Source organism: Sorex araneus, chromosome X, assembly GCF_027595985.1.
Source record: "Sorex araneus isolate mSorAra2 chromosome X, mSorAra2.pri, whole genome shotgun sequence".
Lineage (NCBI taxonomy): Eukaryota > Metazoa > Chordata > Mammalia > Eulipotyphla > Soricidae > Sorex > Sorex araneus.
Window position 1 is genome coordinate 167,333,797 of NC_073313.1, and position 17,198 is coordinate 167,350,994.

Below are 17,198 nucleotides of genomic sequence, written 5' to 3' on the forward strand. Positions count from 1 at the left end.
GCTTTTGCTGACTTTGCAGATGGCCTGAGTGATGAGAACAGTGACGACCGCGTGTTAAAATGCTGCCTTCAGTACCAGGAGCTATTCCCCCGTTCTCTTGTCATTCTGTGCACGTGAGTTTCACAGTCATTTTACGCTTTCTCTAAAACCAGTAACTTAGGGGGCTGGAGAGCAAGTGTAGGGGCTCAGGGCCTCTCCTTGCAGGCAGCCAGGTTCCATCCCCAGCACCCCTGCCAGGAGTGATCCTTGAACACAGAGTGGGGTAGGGGGGAGGGAGCCCTGAGCACAGCCCGTGTGGCTCAGACAGATGAAAGCAAACAAATACAGACTTTAAAGGATTCGTTTGTTTCCTGCTCTGTCTGTCCTAGCAAGGATCAGGAAGACATCCCTGATTTTCTAGCTTCCCTCATCCCCACCCACCCCCCCAAAAAAGGGGGGTGGGCTGCGATAGTATGGCAGGTGCTTGCATGTGACCAATCTGGATTCCATGCCCACAGCCCCATATGGTCCTCTGGGCATCACAAGAGTGTTTCCCGAGCTCCGCCAGCAGTCAGCCCTGAGCACTGAGTCAGGAGCCAGTCCTGAGCCCTGCCTGGAGTGGCCCCAAAAAAACAGAACCAAACTTTCCCGGGTTACTTATGTGTGCCGGGAATCACCAGTCTCTGGCGGGAAGTCAAGGATTCTGTGTTGTCCTGCCCCTTAGCTTAGTTCCCGAGTCAAGTAACACCTTTTCCTCTTGGCCCCAACCTCAGGGATGATCGAAATTTGAGGAGCAAAGGCCTCATCAGTGGCGTGAAGTCGCTCAGTAAGGAGGAACTGAGTGCCGAGTGCCGCAGCCCGACCCTCAGCACCGCCAGCGGCCAGCCTGGGCTCCCTGAGCAGCCCCGGGAAGCAGGTACTCTCCTTCCCGGCAGGAATCCCCCTGCCCACTGAGGTCACTGGCACCAAAGTGGTTCTCTAGGTCAGCGAACCATCTGACTGAGCTCTGTGCTGACCTGTGAAGGATAGAAACCAATGAGTTTGTTTGTTTTGGTTTGGGGGTCACACGTGGCAGTGCTTGGGGGTCACCTCTGGCCTTTCACTCAGGAATCACTCCTGGCAGGCTCTTGAGACCATATGACGTGCCGGGATTTGCGCGTTCCCCTGGAGATCTCTCCGGCCCGCGGAGAGACAACAGTGGAAAGCGCTCCTAATTAGGTGGATTCTGTGAGGGTCCCAATCTGAAATAAGACTAGTGAGGTTAGTAAACAGGGGGCCCAAGACGACACATGCCGATCAAGGGCAACTTTATTAACTGCCACGCTGGTTTTATACTTTTCTTAGCAGGGGGTTGGTACATAAGTTGTCAATCATCAGGGAAGTGTCTTCTCAGGCCAAATAAGGAAAGGTTCGGGATGTATTAGGTGGGCTTACAACATTCTTCAAGAGTAGATTGAGAAATAGTGGGGAGAGGAAGGCAAGGGTTTATCTGGCAGGAGCATCTGGCAGGAGGAAGGCACAAGGTAGAGGAAGGTATTCTACTTTAGGGCTTTATGGCGTCTCTCAGTTAACTGCCCTGGGCTACTTTTACCTCTTGAGTTTGGCTATTTCCTTTGTCACAAGGGCACCTTTGCCTCAGGTCAAGCAAAGCTGGTAATGGAATTTTCCGGTTTGTCCAGGGTAAAGGTTTCGGGGTCCTCTTTTGTTCAGGGTCCTGAGCAGTCCCCAACAGGGATTGAACCCAGTCAGCCGTGTGAAATCAAGCATCCCTACCCACTGTTCTGTTACTCCAGCCCCAGAAACGAACGACTGTTACCCTGGTAGCCCAATGAAAACCACTGGGTTTTTCAGTTTGTTTTGTTTGGTTTGGGTCTCGGAACCACACCCAATGCTCAGGGGTTCCTCCTGATGGTGCTTGGAGGACCCTGTGGGATGCGGGGATCAAACCTGGGTCATCTGCATGCAAGACAAACGCCCTCCCCACTGTACCATCGCTCCGCCCCTGTAATTTCTAAATTTCACTGTCTTGCAAAATCTAAATACTGGGTTTTAATTTATTATTTTTTGGCTTTGCTTTGGGGCTAACCTCAGCACAGCTTCGGGGGACTGTGGAATGCCACAAATCGAACCCGGGGCCTCCCACCTGCAAGGCAAACACCCCGACCCTTTGAACTATGTCCTCTAATTTGTTTTTTAACATAAGTATTGATGGGGCCAGAGAGACGGTACAGCAGGGACGGCTTTTGCCTGGCATATGGCCAACCTGGGTTTCATCCCCGGCACCCCATGTGGTCCCCTGAGCCCTACCAGGAGTCAGCCCTGAGCATCGCCGGGTGCCATGGTCTGTTTTCTAGGTAATTGGAGGCTGTTTTTATCGAGGCGCTAACACGTCAGGTGTTTGTTATTGATGGCAGGATGCTGGGTAGACTGGGAACAGGATTTACTACTAGCCTCCAAATCAACTCGGTTGTTTTTTTTTTTTTTGGTCCTAAGAAACGAAGCCTTCAGAAGGGCGCCCCTCGGAAGACGCCGCAGACTCTGAGCGAGTCCGGCTCCATGAATTCATGTCTCAGCTGGAGAAGTCTCTCGGCTCAGCCCTGTCGTCAATCCTGGAGACGGAGATGAAGCTCGCCTTCGGAGACCTCTGGGTGGAGGTGAGCGTTCGCCCGCTTCCTCGGCGCGCCTGTCTTCCTGCCCAGGGCTGTGGGGCGAGCGTCTGGGAAGTGCTCGGGACCAGATCGGGTGGTGGGGTGGTCGGTCCCATGCCAGGCAAGCCCTTAACACCCTGTACTCTCCTGGCTCTGAACATTTTTCTCTTTCTCTCTTTTTTTTTTTATAATTTTTTTTCTTTTGGGGGTCACACCCATTGATGTACAGGGGTTACTCCTGGCTCTGCACTCAGCAATTACTCCTGGCAGTGCTCAGGGGACCCTATGGGATGCTGGGGTTCGAACCCGGGATGGCTGTGTGCAAGGCAAATGCCCTACCTGCTGTGCTATCGCTCCAGCCCCTTTTCCTTTCTTTCTCTGTTTTTTTTTTTTTCTGGCTTTTTGGGGTCCCACCTGGTGATGCTCAGGGCTGACTCCTGGCTTTGCACTCAGGAATCACTCCTGGCAGTGCTCGGGGGACCCTAGGGGATGCCGGGGATCGAATCTGGGATTGCTGCGTGCCAGGCAAATGCCCTCTCTGCGGTACTGTCGCTCCAACCCCTGAAAATTTCTTTTTTAATGCTAAAAACGTCCCCTTAGTATTCCGGGAGCAGAGGAACCAGGTCACATCTGCATGCAGTACTCCATGCTCAACCCTGACAGGGCTCAGGGGATCCTACGGGATGCTGGGGACCAAGCCCGGGCTGGCCGTGTGCAGGACAAGCGCCCTCCCCGCTGTGCTGTCACTCTAGTCCCCCAAATAATGGTGCTCATTTTGGGGAGTGTGGCTTGGGTCACATTCAGTGATGCTCAGGGCTGACTCCCGGCTCTGCACTCAGGAATCACTCCTGGCGGTGCTCGGGGGTCCCTAGGGGATGCCAGGGATTGAACACGGGTCGGCCATGTGCCAGGCCAACACCCTCCCCGCTGTGCTGTGGCTCCAGCCCCAAGTGCTCATTTGGCCCGCCTGCTTTCCAGGTGCTGTACTTGAAGCCGCCCTGGACCCTGCTGCACTTGCTGCAGTGCTTTCGGAAACACTGGCTGGCCGTGTTCGGCCTCGCTGTGGAGAACGGCTTGCTGGCGACTGTCGAGAGTCTCTATCATAACCTCTCGAAAGGTACAAGTGCTCTCTCTTATTTTTGTTGCTTTTGTCAGGGGGAGGGGCTCGCCCACCAGTGCTCAGGGAGCACTCCTGGCGGGGCTCGCGGACCATGGATCCAGGCATCCAGCTGGACTTGGCCACTGTGTGGAGAGGCTTGGCCTCTCTCTCCAGAGGCCGACTCGGGGCGAGCCGGGCTCCTTGCCTTGGCGATGCTCAGGGCTGACTCCCGGCTCTGCACTCAGGGATCACTCGGCAGTGCTCGGGGGACCCTATGGGATGCCGGGGATCAAACCCGGGTCGGCCGCCTGCCAGGCCAGCGCCCTCCCCGCTGTGCTCTCGCTCCAGCCCTGGTTTGTTTTCTCTTCGTGAGGCGTGTCCCAACCCAGCGATGCCTCAGCCTTGGAAGCCTGAGTGTGGTGCCGGCCCCTCTACCCCGGCGCCTTTCATGGCCAGAGTGTTCGTCGTTAGTGGCAGCCGTGGAATTGTGACTCGGAGCACTCAGGACTGGGTCACTCCGGGTGGGGGGTTCAGGCGCAGACACAAGAATCCTGAGTGACACCGCTGTGCGCTTCCCGCGCAGACGGCTCCGTTCTGGTCTAGGTTCCCGAGACGCCGAGTCGGCCTCGGGTTCTCACCCTTCCTCCCTCCCGTCACCAGCAAACAGGGCGGTGGACCTGGCAACCGTGAAGTTTCTGCTCCAGGACGCGAAGACCTTGCTCCTGGCCTTCAGCGCGAGGTCCAACTACGACGGGGTTCTCCCGCAGGCCTTTGCACACGTGACCCGGCTCCTCCAGGCCTTCCCTGCGGTGAGGGCTCCTGGGACACCCTCTTAGCTGCCGCCTCAGCAGAGCCCGGGCGGGCAAAGGGACTCTGACCTGGAACTCGCAATTGGCTCTGTCCGGCGGGGAGACTCGGAGATGGGGGGTCTGCTTCTGTCCGTGGAGCTCCTGGGCGGGTGGCTGCTCCATCCACAGTGCTCCAGCCGGTGGAGTATAGCATGCTGCCAGACTTACAAAGGGGTTTGTTTTTATTTGTTTAGGGGGGCTGTAGCCTGGCAGTGCTCAGGGCTGACTTCTGGCTCTGTGCTCAGGGGACCTTATGGGGTGCCGGGGATTGAACCCGAGTCAGCTGCATACAGCAAGGCAAGCACCCCCCCCCCCCCCCCCGCTTTGCTCTCTCTCTCTGGCCTTGTCAGTCAGGGCCCTGGGATTTGCATGAGTTCACCTGCCCAAGTGGGTGGATGTTCTCCCAGTGGAAAAGGAAACTGTTGTTTTACTTTCCCGCCCGGGCTCGCTGTCTTTCTGGGCCTAGCCGGTATGGAGAACCACCGGCACTTCGAGAATACAGTGGGCTAGAACAGAGGACCTCTGGCTCCTGATCAAGTTGCTTAAGCCACGATCCCAGAAACTCAGAAACAAACCTCGGAACCCAGTGGCTTTTGGCAGAAATCCCTCCAGATTTCATTATTAAAATTTCAGAATTCCAAAATTGTGCAGCCGCAGTTGTGGCCGCGTGACATCATATGCTATTCATAATCAGCAATAGAAAACAAATTGTCTAATGTTGCCTTTTCAGCAGATATGAGTCTTGGGGTAAAATTCCAAATAATAATGGTGGGTCTGGTGTCAAAATAATGAATATAATCAAAGTAGAGGGAGAGTAATGTGGAAATCATCTGCCACACAGGCAGGGGGAGGGCCTGAGGCGGGGGTTATACTGGGGTTTTTGGTGGTGGAAAATGTGCACTGGTGAAGGGATGGGTGTTTCATCATGTATGACCAAGACAAACCTGAAAGCTTTGTAACTGCTCTCACGGTGATTTAATACATAAATTTTTTTTAAAAAAAATACAGTGGGCTGGGGCTGGAGCGATAGCACAGCTGGGAGGATGTTGGTCTTGCACGTGGCTGACCCGAGTTCGATCCCTGGCATCCCATAGGGTCCCCCGAGCTCTGCCAGGAGTGATCCCTGAGCGCAGAGCCAGGAGTCAGCCCTGAGCATCACTGGGTGGGGCCCAAAAAGGAAAAAAAGAAAAAGAATACAGTGGGCTTTTCCCACTCGCAGTGGGCTGTGTCTGACCTGGAATCGGTTCTTCCCCAGGTGAAGGCAACGCGGCATCCCACGCCTCCCGTAAAGGCAGCGGGTAGCAGGCAGGGAGGAGCGGCCCCGCCGCCTCACAGCCAAGACGTGGCCCCTCGCGCAGACCCTCCGGCTCCCCCAGCCAGCAGGCACCAGGAGATCTGGTCCATCCTGGAGAAAGTCTGGATCACCATCTATCAGAACAGGTACCCGGGCAGGAGCTGGGTCGGGCTGAACGGCAGTGCGTGTCAGAGTCACCCGGAGTCACATGGATGTGTCCGGGTGCTGCCCCTCGAAATTCTGCCCAGGAGGTTGGAGGGGAAGCAGAGGGGATGCTGAGCCAGGCCCGGCTGGAGAGAGGGGCACTTGCCTCAGCTCCATCCCAGGGACCACGCGGTTCCCCAGACACCACCGCGCATGGCCCAGCGCCACAAAAACCAACCCCCCACACCGCCCCTGGCTTTTGCAGTGACTCCATTGTTATTCCTGAATAAGAAGCCTTGCATAGGTCACAGCCAGTGACGGTCACCTAAGGGGCTGCAGGGTCAGAGGGCATAGTGATGGTCACCTGAGGGGCTGCAGGGTCAGAGGGCACAGTGATGGTTACCTGAGGGGCTGCAGGGTCAGAGGGCACAGTGACGGTCACCTAAGGGGCTGCAGGGTCAGAGGGCACAGTGATGGTCACCTGAGGGGCTGCAGGGTCAGAGGGCACAGTGATGGTTACCTGAGGGGCTGCAGGACACAGGACACAGGCCTTAACTTCAGCCTGCATTGGGGAAGACATATCATATCTCTGGTCCTTTTTTCTTTTTAAAGAAGGAAGGACAAAACTGGCATTTTCATGTCAAGTGCTTTATTTATATTGCTCTCCTGCACATAGAATGCCGATGATAAAACCAGAGAAGAGGTGTGAGCACTTTTTAAACAGACCTCTAGAATAGACCCCCCCTTTTTTTTTTTTTGCTTTTGCTTTGTGCCACTCCTGGTATGTGCCAGGAGTCAGTTCCGGCAATGCTCAGAGGGCCCTGTGTGGTGCCAGGGGTCAAAGCAAGGTAAGGCCGGTGCTTCCCCCAGTGCTGCCTCTCGCGTCTCTCTCTCAAGGCGCCTAGAAACCGTTGAGGAGAGTTCATTCTGAAGTAGACCATTGCTTCCTCCCACTCTTTTCCCCAATCCCCTAATCCTCAGAGAGTTAATTTTAAGCCTCTTATGTGGGTTAGACTGTGATTTGGGGTCAGGGACCCGGCCAGAGCAGTTTGTTGTGGATTATAAGCCTCTTAGGGGCCAGGGCGGTGACCCCTGAGCCCAGAGCCAGGAGTAAGCCCTAAGTAGCACTGGGTATGGCCCACAAGCTGGAAAAAGGAAGAAAAAAAAAGATTTTGTTGGTAATTAGTAGTTGCATGATAATTCATATTATATCATTTGACCCTTTTAAAAAATTGAGCTGGCGAGATAGTACAGCAGGGAGGGCACTTGCCTTGCATGCTACGGTCCCAACATCCTCTACTGGGTGTTCCCTTCTCTTTCTCAGCTGCCTTTTCCTCCAGCATGTGAGGCCAGTTACCAAGCTGTGGGGCAGACCTCCTGGTTCTTGTCTCTACTAGTGGGTGTCTCTTACCCCCAGGCTAGTGGCCAGGTGTGGCAAGTGAGGGGTCCGAGACACTGGGAGCAAAGTCTGAACCGCAGGGGATCCCCGTGGACTCACCTGGCTGCCCTCTGCTCTGTTCCAGCACAGAAGTGTTCCAGGCCCTGGGCTCAGACTCGCCCCCCGCTTCCTCACAACTGGCATCCTTGGAAGGGGCATTTCTCTCTCTCCAGAAGTTAATGGCCGCCGCGAAGGACATCCTCGAGGGAATCCAGAGGTAAAGCAGAGTCCATGGCACCCCCCGCCTTCCTTCCCTCTGCTTCTCCTGGGGCGCTTGGGCTCCCCTGCGAGTTTCAGAGACGAGCGTGATTTGCGCTCCCACCTCCCGCTCTTCACCTCCACCACACAGCAGGATGTGAGTCTATGAGAAATGTTCTTTTTCTTTTTGTGGGGGGGCCATACCTGGTGATGCTCAGGGCCGACTCCTAGCTCTGCACTCAGGAGTTACTCTGGGCGGTGCTCAGGGACCCTGTGGGCAAGGCAGACCCCTTCCCTCCGAGCTGTCTCTCCAGCCCTTATTTTTGTGTTTCGTGTCACGATGCATCCTAGAGCAGAGTGGCTCCGCGGGGTCGCTTATGGGGTAACCCCTGCCCTTCCCAAACCAGCAGATGCTGTTATTTGGCAACAATACGGGTGACCTCCAGACTGAAAAGATGTTGAACAATCACATCATTTAGTCCTTGGATTGTTTTGTCTCTCTGTTTGTTTTTGGGGCCACATTGTTGCACCAGTGTCCCTGTCAGCCCTACGCTAAGGGATAACTCCTGACGGGGCTCGGGGGACCGTATGAGAGGGGACCTGGGTTGGCCGTGTTCCGGGCAGACACCCTCCCCGCCATGCTCTGGCCCCGGCTCAGTCTCGACCCTATGAGACGTCTTGCTTCTGTGATTAAATGTTCAGGGTGCCAGAAACGTACCAGCTTGGCACGATTACAACATGAAGTCAGATGATAAGTCTGTGCATCACCCTCCACAAGGGCCGATTCTGCATGGAGCCTTGCAGGATTTTTTTTTTTTATCCCAAAATTGCTCGAGTGAGAGAATGATTTTGGCGACAGGAGAAGCTGGGCACAGAGCGGGGTGCTTGCCTTGCACGCGGCCGGCCCAGGCTCAGTCCCCGGAGTAACCTCCCACCCCTCCAGGGCCTGAGAGGTCCCACGGAAGCTTCCATCCCCAGGGCCCTGCCAGGAGTGACCCTGGGCCAGAGCTGGGAGTGGCCTCTGCCTTGCCCGGTGTGACTCCAGAACACACACCGAGGGAGCCCAAGGAGGAAACTGGCTCTTGGTTCCTCTCGAGCGCGCGCCCATGGGCCGCCACTGGGGGGCAGCATGGCCCACCGGTGACTCGCCTGGCCAAGAAAGTGCCAGGAGCGTTTTTTTCGATGTTTGATCTTGGCGTTTGGGTCGACACGCATCGGGCATACATGGAACCTTGGACTCTCCTAAGAAACAGAGTCAGCGCCACAGAGACAAACCGGAGTGGGGCGGGTGTGTTTCACGTGAGATCCGTGTGTATGAGTATGTGCTGATTCTTTTCCTCTCTGGCTTTTCCCAGCCACACCTGGCGGTGCTCAGGGCTACTCCTGGCTCTTCCCTCAACACCATTCTGGGGTGCCGGGGATTGGACCCTTGTCAGCCACGTGCAAGGCAGATGCCTCCCTGCCGCCTTATCGCCCCCAGTTATGTCACCAGTGCAGGTTAGGTGCAGTGTCCGCTGGACCAGAGACAGAGAAGAGATTAAAGCCCTTGCTTTGCACACAGCTGACCCAGGTCTGATCCCTGGCACCTCAGACAGGCCCCCAAGCACCTCCAGGAGTGAGCCTTGAGCACCGCTGGGTGTAGCCCTGAAACCAAAAAAAAATCTAAGACAGCTCATATTTCAGCTTATGTAATTTCTAGGATCTTTTTTTTTTTTTTCTTTTTGGGTCCCACCCGGCGATGCTCAGGCGTTACTCCTGACTTTGCACTCAGGAATTACTCCTGGCGGTGCTCGGGGACCATATGGGAATCGAACCCAGGTCGGCCATGTGCAAGGCAAACACCCTATCCACTGTGCTATCACTCCAGCCCCCTAATTTCTAGGATCTTTCTCATGTTTTCCTTTGAGTTATTCTCAGCTCTGTGACCCCCCCCAAAAGAAAATAAATAGTTGGGGGGGAAGTTTTGGGATCTGCGTTACCTGGGTGAGCCCAGAGGAGGTCCTGCAGTACATGCAGATTTTAAACAATGTACATCTTACGTACGTGTCAGTTTTTTCCCACCCTCTCAAAAACTATTTTAAATATTCCATTAATGTACAACATTGCCAGCAGAGAACATAGCTCATTTGCTTTTGTGCCATGTGATTTATGATTTATAGATACTGAAGAACATGCTTTTCCTCCTGAATTTCTAGAATTTGGTACTAAACTTGCATAATCTAGATTTCTTAAGCAATTCTGGAATCTGCTGTCTTATTGTCCCTAAATTGCAGAAACGTTTTCTTTGAATTTTTAAAATCTTTTTTTGGGTGGGAGGTTGGATTATTCTGGGCTTGATACTTGAGTCAACCCCTTCAGAACTCAGGGGGCCATACGCAGTGCTGGGGATCAGACCCGGGGCCCCTCCATGCAAAGCCTGGGAATCTCCCTGTAGAACCATCTCTCTGGACCCCCGATTTTTTTTCACCTTCTGAATTTTTTGGGTCGCACTCGTCTGTGCTCAGGGCTGACTCCTGGTTCTCTACTCAGGCTTTCCCGCTGGGGCTCAGGGGACCCTATGGCATGCTGAAGATTGAACCTAGGTGGGCCGTGTACAAGGCAGGCGCCCTCCCTGCTGTCCTATTGCTCCAGCTGTGTGAGGCCAGAATTTTTTTAAATATTAACTTGTAAATGAGTCCATTTTAAAGTTTTGTTTTGTTTTGTTTTTCCATTTTTGGGTCATACCCGGCGGTGCTCAGGGGTTGCTCCTGTCTCTGCACTCAGGAATTACTCCTGATGGTGCTTGGGGGACCCTACGGGATGCCAGGGATCGAGCCCAGGTCTGCCGCATGCAAGGCAAGCGCCCTATCTGTTGTACTATCGCTCTGGCCCCCCATTTTAAGGTGTTGCTTGTTCTTTAATTTTTGATTATTAACCTGTGTCTCTCTTTTTTAAAAACAAATTCGGGTTAGCATGCCTTTTCTTTTTGCTCCCTGGACGAGAAAGATTGCTAACGAACATTGAGTGGGATGGAGAAAGATGGGAAGCGAGTGTGCGTACGTGAATGTAACGTCTCACCTCGCTATGACTTTGAGAGCTGTACCCGTAAGAATGGAAACTTTCCTGCTGACGTAGAAAATCCTTCAGCTGGGGCCGCACAAACGGGAGCTGGGGATCAAGGTGGGGTCCGCCACGCTCACGCCCCCAGTGCTCTCTCCGGCCCCTCTTTCATTCTTGGGGAAAAAAGTTCATTCCCTTACTTTCATCTGAAATGGCAGGATGGCAGTAATCGGCCTCTGGTCCGTGGGGGAGGACACATCGTCAGCCCCTCTTGTGCCCGGAAGGGCACTTAGGCCATCTCTAACCTCCGTCACGTTTGTCCCACGTCTGGTCACCCTCGGTCTGCGTTTGAAAACCACTTACGCTAACTGCAGGTGTTACTGATGTCGCCTCCAGCCCGAGGCTCAAAACTTACAGCATCTTAGTAGGATCAGAATCAGCTGAGCTTTCCCTTACTCAGAGTTGTGGAACTGGGGGCGCCAATAAGCTCTCTGGAGCCTGTCACATAACTCAGTTCGGGGTGCTGAGCGGAGGCAGCTGATTCATATAATGGAGCATCAGGCTCTAGGTGTTCACGGAAACATTTTGCATTATGGGTTATTTTTGAGTTGGGTTTTTTTTTTTTGGAGGGGGAGTGGAGAGGTCACACCCTGGTGGTGCTCGGGGCTGACTCCTGGCAGTGCTCGGAGGACCATATGGAATGCTGAGGATTGAACCCGGTTGGCCTTGTGCAAGGCAAACACCCTCACGCTGGACTGTCACTCTGGCCCCCGTTTCGCCTTATGGTTGGTGCTAGTAGGGGGAAAAAAAAGATCAGATCCAACTTGATTTGTAACTATACCATGGCCGGCAAATGAAGTCCTGTTTACACCTTCTGTTCCCCGATTCTGATTCCAAAATTCTCCCGAGGGAAGATGTTGTAAAACGGAGAAGCACCCATCTGAAAAGTCCCCGGTTTAAACAGATAATCATTTTGCATTTGATCAACCCAGAATTGCCCAGCCCTCTCTCGAAGCATGGAGAGATACGTTTGGTCGTTTGGAAACGGCTGTTTTGTGGAGTCTCGGTTTGCAGCTTCTGAGAGCTAATTGCTTCATTGTGTCGTGCTTCCAAGAAGTCCAGCAGAAGGACAGTGGTCACCCCGCCCGCTCTGACAGTCTTTTGTCTTCCTACTAGTGAAAGGGAGGAGGGAGAGAGAAAGCTGACCTCTCAGGAATTTCTGTGTGGGGCAGGGCCGAGGCACGCAGGGCCTCAACTCATCTCTGCGTTTCCTTTTCCCAGAGGCCAGCCTTGTGACCGAGTGAGGGTTTGCGACGCTTCTCTACCAGGCGAAGGCCCTTCTCAGCGTCTGTAGGATGTGAGCGTGGCTCACGTCAACCCAAAGTTCATGTCTCTCATTCCTGTGTTCTGGCCTACGGCCTCGCAGCTTTCCCCTTTCTTCACCCTTCCTGTGACCCCCACCCTGCTCAGGCGTAGCCCCCATTTATGCTATCTCACTGGGAGCCCCTTAAAGTATTCTGGGGGCTCCCAGGGGCCTGCACGGCTCCCAGTTGACAAATGTTAATCTGGTCTCTCCACGCAGCCGCAGCCAGTAGAATTGAATATTCCTGTAGAATTAGCAATTCTTTAGAAGTAGCACGTTTCTCAGCACCCCCCATACAGTTCCCCAAGCCCTGCCAGAGGCAATCATGAGCACAGAGCCGTGAGCACCGCTGGGTCTGGCCCCCAAACCGAAAGGGATCGTAGGATGGTGGTGGTGAAGGTACAGTAACTTTATGCATCAAAATGATGCATACTGTTAGAACTACTGTTAGAACTCTCTTCACCAAAGTGCGGCAGAAAGTTTAAAGGGGGCTGGAGTGACAGTCCAGCGTGTAGGGCATTTGCCTTGCAGGCAACCGACCGGGCTTGGCTCCCTGCACCCCACGTGGACCCCTGAGCACTGCCAGTTTGGCCCCAAAACAAAACAATTTCAAACATAAAAAAGTAGAATTGACTAGGATGGAAAAATTTAAAAAAAGGAAAATCCTGTGTAGTCTGACTCTGATTGTACTAGCAGGTAATGGAGTAAACCTGCCTTCAGATGTCTTTCTCTCTACGGATCTGCCTGGGACGTGTTTACCTTGGGAATGAGCAGTTGTTTTCATAGAAACAGAGTCCCCGGGGCTCATCCCAGGACTGATGTCTAAACTCGTTTCCAAGAAGCAGAGGAGGAGGGAGGGGGGAGGAGGAAGCCACTGAAAGGGAGAAGAATGAACCGAGAATTCTCCCGCCTTCCTTCTCTCCTGGGTCTGGTCAGGCGCTCGTTGGCCGTGGGCCTGCCCTGGGCCTGGTCACTTGCTGCTTGTTCTGGGCCTTTCTCTGTACCCGGATGCATTCAGGGAACCGACGGGGCCTGGCTTGTGGCAGTCGTCAGTGAGTGGAGGAGAGGAGAGGGTTCGAGTCCGTCGGACACCATCTGGACGGAAATCTTCCCCGACAGCTCTCCCAAGGCTTGGACCTTCCCCACTGCCAGATGCGTTGTAATGCACTGTGGGTTATTGTTTGACTGTCATCCCGTTGCTCATCGATTTGTTCGAGCGGGCACCAACCAGTAACTGTCTCTCATTGTGACTGTTTTTGGCATATCCAGTACGCCACGGGGAGCTTGCCAGGCTCTGCCGTGCGGGTGCGATACTCTTGGTAGCTTGCCAGACTCTCCAAGAGGGGCAGAAGAATCGAACACGGGTCAGCCACATGAAAGGCGAACGCCCTACCGCTGTGCTATCACTCCAGCCCTAGGTTATTGTTTATAAAAATTAAAAATTTTTTTGCTAAGGGGTTGGAGTGATAGCACAGCAGGGAGGGCGTTTGCCTTGTGTGCAGCTGACCCAGCTTCGATTTCCAGCATCCCATAGGATCCCCGAGCACCTCCAGGACTAATTCCTGAGTGTAGAGCCAGGAGTCAGCCCTGAGCATCACCGGGTGTGACCCAAAAAAGAAAATTTTTTTTTTATTTATTTATTTTTTTTGCTGAGTGGAAAAGTTGGCTGATGTCATGCTTATTTCTTGTCTTATTGCTGTTTTTTCTGTTGTTGTTTGGTTGATTTGGTTGGGGGGGTCACACCCCGTGGTTCTCGGGCTGAGTCCTGGCTCCGAACTCAGGGATTACTCCTGGAGGGGCTCAGGGGACCAGATGGGATGTCAGGGATCAAACCTGGGTCAGCATGTGCAAGGCAAACGCCTTCTCATCTGTCTCTTTGGCCCAAATTGGCACTAATATTATTCTAGGTGACTAATCTACCTAATTCTGGTTCTTAGCTGGTTGTTTTTCCTGCAGAGTATTTCAGGGTAGAGAAAAGCTGTCCTGTTCCCTAGTGATGTACTTCCTGTCAGATGCTGGGATGTTTCTCATGTTTCTCTTTGCTTGCTCCAGCCCAAATCCGAATTAATTTAAAACAGGAAGTTCAGTTTTCCCTCGGAATGCTGTGCTGGTTTACTACTGGTTGATACAGTATCAACATGAATAGGCAACATTACTTTCATAAGCTGTGCTCTTTTGGACTTACATTGAATTAAACTTATGGTTTTATCCTCTTTAATAAAAATTGATAAAGGCTGCAGACATTTTCACGCACTCATGAGACCACAAGTTCTCTGTTTTTCCTGTCTTTGAGTCACACCTGGTGATGCTCAGGGCTGACTCCTGGCTCTGCACTCAGGAATCCCTCCTGGCAGTGCTCGGGGGACCCTATGGGGTGCCGGGGATCGAACCCGGGTTGGCCACGTACAAGGCAAACACCCTCCCCGTGTGCTCTCGCTCCTGGTCCAAAACAGCAACTTCTCTTTCTTAGCATGGAGACGGTTGAGGGGGTTGGGGAGGAATTCAACATCTTTTACTTTTCTTTTCCCCTCAGTTCTTCATTCAATTTTTGTTTTAGGATTTTGGCCCCCAACAGCAGCTTCCAAGATATTGAGCCCCTCTACAGCACCCTGGTCAAGTACGAGGTAAGGGAGGAAGGCTCTGCGGCCTTGACCGAGCCTGACCAGGGCAGCCTCCAAGCCTGGGCCGGGTCCTGCAGGGAAACGGAGCGGCCAGAGCTGAGGGCAGCGGGGAGGGCGCCGGCACCCTGTAGAGTCCCCGTGGTCCCCAGGGGTGATCCCTGAGCAGAGCCAGGAGGCGGCCCTGAGCAAGGCTGGGTGTGTCCATCAAATTCTAATCAGTAGAAAGAAATGGAGTGTCAGACCGGAAATCTGTATCCCCACTGCCCGCAGGGCGCCCTGGAAGGCAGAATTCTGGGCTCAGCAGCTGTTGGGAAAAGGGGTGCTCTGACTTAGTTCCCTTAGTTCCCAGTGCTACGACCTTAGCACCAGTCGTAGGCCTCAGCTTCTCCAGTGCTCCTTCTTGATGTCCCGGGCGAGCTGTCACAAGGCTCAGTGTCTGTCTTGTCTTTGGCCACTTGCCAACAGGCCAGACCCCAGCCAGGAGAGTGATACCACCTCGGGGTGCTCACCTTGCACAGGGCAGACCCTGGTTAGAGCCCTGGGACCCCATAGGGTCCCCTGAGCACAGAGCCAGGAGTCAGTCCTGAGCACTGCTGGGTTTGGCCCCAAATTACCAGAAAGTCAAAAATACAAAAATAAAATCACAAACCCTGGACAAATCGGAGACCTGGTCTCTGAGGGCGGTCCGCCTCCCTGTTGGGTGGGAGCATCAGGAGGAAACTCTGACCGTTACTCGTCACGTGCATCTGGCGCATCTGGCAGAAGCAGCATTTGTCAGGCCACAGCCATAGCACAGCGGGAAGGACATTTGCCTCGCACGTGGTTCAATCCCCGGCATCCCCTAGGGTCCCCCGAGCACCACCAGGAGTGATTCCTGAGTGCAGAGCCAGGAGTCAGCCCTGAGCATCGCCGGGTGAGCCCTCCCCCCCAAAAAAAAGCAGTGTTTGTCTGTCATCCTGGATTCAGATTGTGAAGTTCAGCCTAGAAATAACACCCGCCACTTCCTGGAGTACCAGGGACTGAACCCGGGGCCTCGCGCACCTGAGGCACGTATCCGACCTCTGAGCTACAGCCCAGTCCAGGGACGGTATTTCCAGTGTGACGTCAGGTGTCCTGATGAATACTAGGCTGGTCTTGCGTCCGAGTCCATGCCTGCCTGAGGTGTTTCTGGCTGGAACGTGGCGCCTGTGGCCAGCTCAGCCCTGGGACGTCTGGACTCTCAGCAGATAACCTGCCTGGCCGTCGCCGTGGCCTCACATGCCACCTGTGGCCCAGGTCAGGCGAGGCGGAGATGGGGCGAGGCTTCCAGACCTCGAACTAGCTGGACACGGGTGTTCAGCCGCGACCCCCGCTGCCCTGGGGCCCAGGTGGTCAGTCTCAGAGCCGCCCTGCAGGTGTCCCTGTGCCGGCCCTCGGTGACTGTGGCCTGCTTCCTTGCAGGTGAACGCACACATCAGGTTCACCGCCCAGGAGCTCTACAACTGTGTGTCGCTCGCCGAGTACCGGTAAGTCTCATGGCGCCTCTGGGGGAGGGGAGGGCGTCTGGGGTCCCCGCCTGTGAGCGCACCAGCCGTGGGGGGTTGTCAGGAAGCCTCAGGGCCTTCTAGACTAGGCTGCCCAGCACGGAGGCCTGCCGGGTGAGCGGAACTCAGGGTGTTGCTGGGGAACTCCATGGAAGGTTCTAGATCCTTGCCCCGGGCAGCAGCGAGCACCTGAGCCCAGACCCAGACTCCCAGCGGCAGGGACCCGCATCTGCCCTTCGAAGGCTCATTTTTGGGGCCAGTGCTGGCCGTGCTTGGGGAGCCGTGTGGTGCCTGGGTTCGAACCTGGGTCCTGCCCGCCAGTCTCTCGGGCCCCCTGGGCCCTGCCCTGTGACAGCGTCTCCAGCTGTACGAGGCTGGTGCTCAGGGCTCCGCCGGTGTTTTCTGGGCAGTCGGGGGGAGGCGGCAGCATGAGGCCCCTCCGGCACCCTCCGGGCAGGAAGCGGGAGTGGACCCCCACGGGCCCCCCAGTGACAGCGGGGTGACCTGCTGGGCGCCCAAGTTCCCGTGGGGCGGCGGGGCCTGGGCACGGGCAGTGTGGGCCGCCGGGACCCCAGGCCCCTGACTCGCCTTTCCTTGGGCCCAGGGAGAAGCTGGCCATCGGCTGTGGGCAGCTGGAGGACCTGGAGGCCGCCATGCGCCAGTGCCACGCCCACGTCTGCCAGGGGGCCCGGCCACCACCCACCACTTAGTCCTCCCGGCTCCCGGCCACGGCGGTGGCCTGGCGAGTCACCTTGGACGGCCACGTGGGCCTGTCCCCGCACCTGGGCGTCTGGGGAGCATCTGCGGGGCAGGCGGGGGCCCCGGGGCCCTGGTCAGGACAGCACAGGGTGTTGCACCCGGCCTGGGAGGGCGCGAGGCCATCACCGGGTGGCAGGGCCGGGGACCCTCCCCCTGCAGGTCCAGGTTTTCTGTTAGAAGGTTCATCTATTTTTCTAAACAATAAAGAATTTATTTTCAGCGGGGTCTTTGCTTTCCTGCGCAGG

At 55.0% G+C, this 17,198-nt stretch overlaps 1 protein-coding gene across 3 annotated transcripts in view; it reads left to right on the forward strand.

Annotated features, from left to right (window-relative positions):
• The window catches only part of SWT1 (SWT1 RNA endoribonuclease homolog), a 34,235-nt gene extending 17,063 nt beyond the window's left edge, over window positions 1-17,172 (forward strand). For 2 of the 3 annotated variants that reach the window (XM_055120775.1, XM_055120776.1), the window contains 10 exons: window positions 20-113; window positions 753-895; window positions 2,473-2,633; window positions 3,606-3,744; window positions 4,387-4,535; window positions 5,830-6,014; window positions 7,536-7,667; window positions 14,608-14,674; window positions 16,112-16,176; window positions 16,799-17,172. In XM_055120775.1, the coding sequence (XP_054976750.1) occupies window positions 20-113; window positions 753-895; window positions 2,473-2,633; window positions 3,606-3,744; window positions 4,387-4,535; window positions 5,830-6,014; window positions 7,536-7,667; window positions 14,608-14,674; window positions 16,112-16,176; window positions 16,799-16,904 (1,241 nt within the window). In that variant the 3' untranslated portion in view covers window positions 16,905-17,172. The remainder of the gene's footprint in view (window positions 1-19; window positions 114-752; window positions 896-2,472; window positions 2,634-3,605; window positions 3,745-4,386; window positions 4,536-5,829; window positions 6,015-7,535; window positions 7,668-14,607; window positions 14,675-16,111; window positions 16,177-16,798) is intronic. The other variant, XR_008627272.1, reaches the window with a different exon arrangement.
• The last annotated feature ends 26 nt before the right edge of the window (window positions 17,173-17,198 follow it).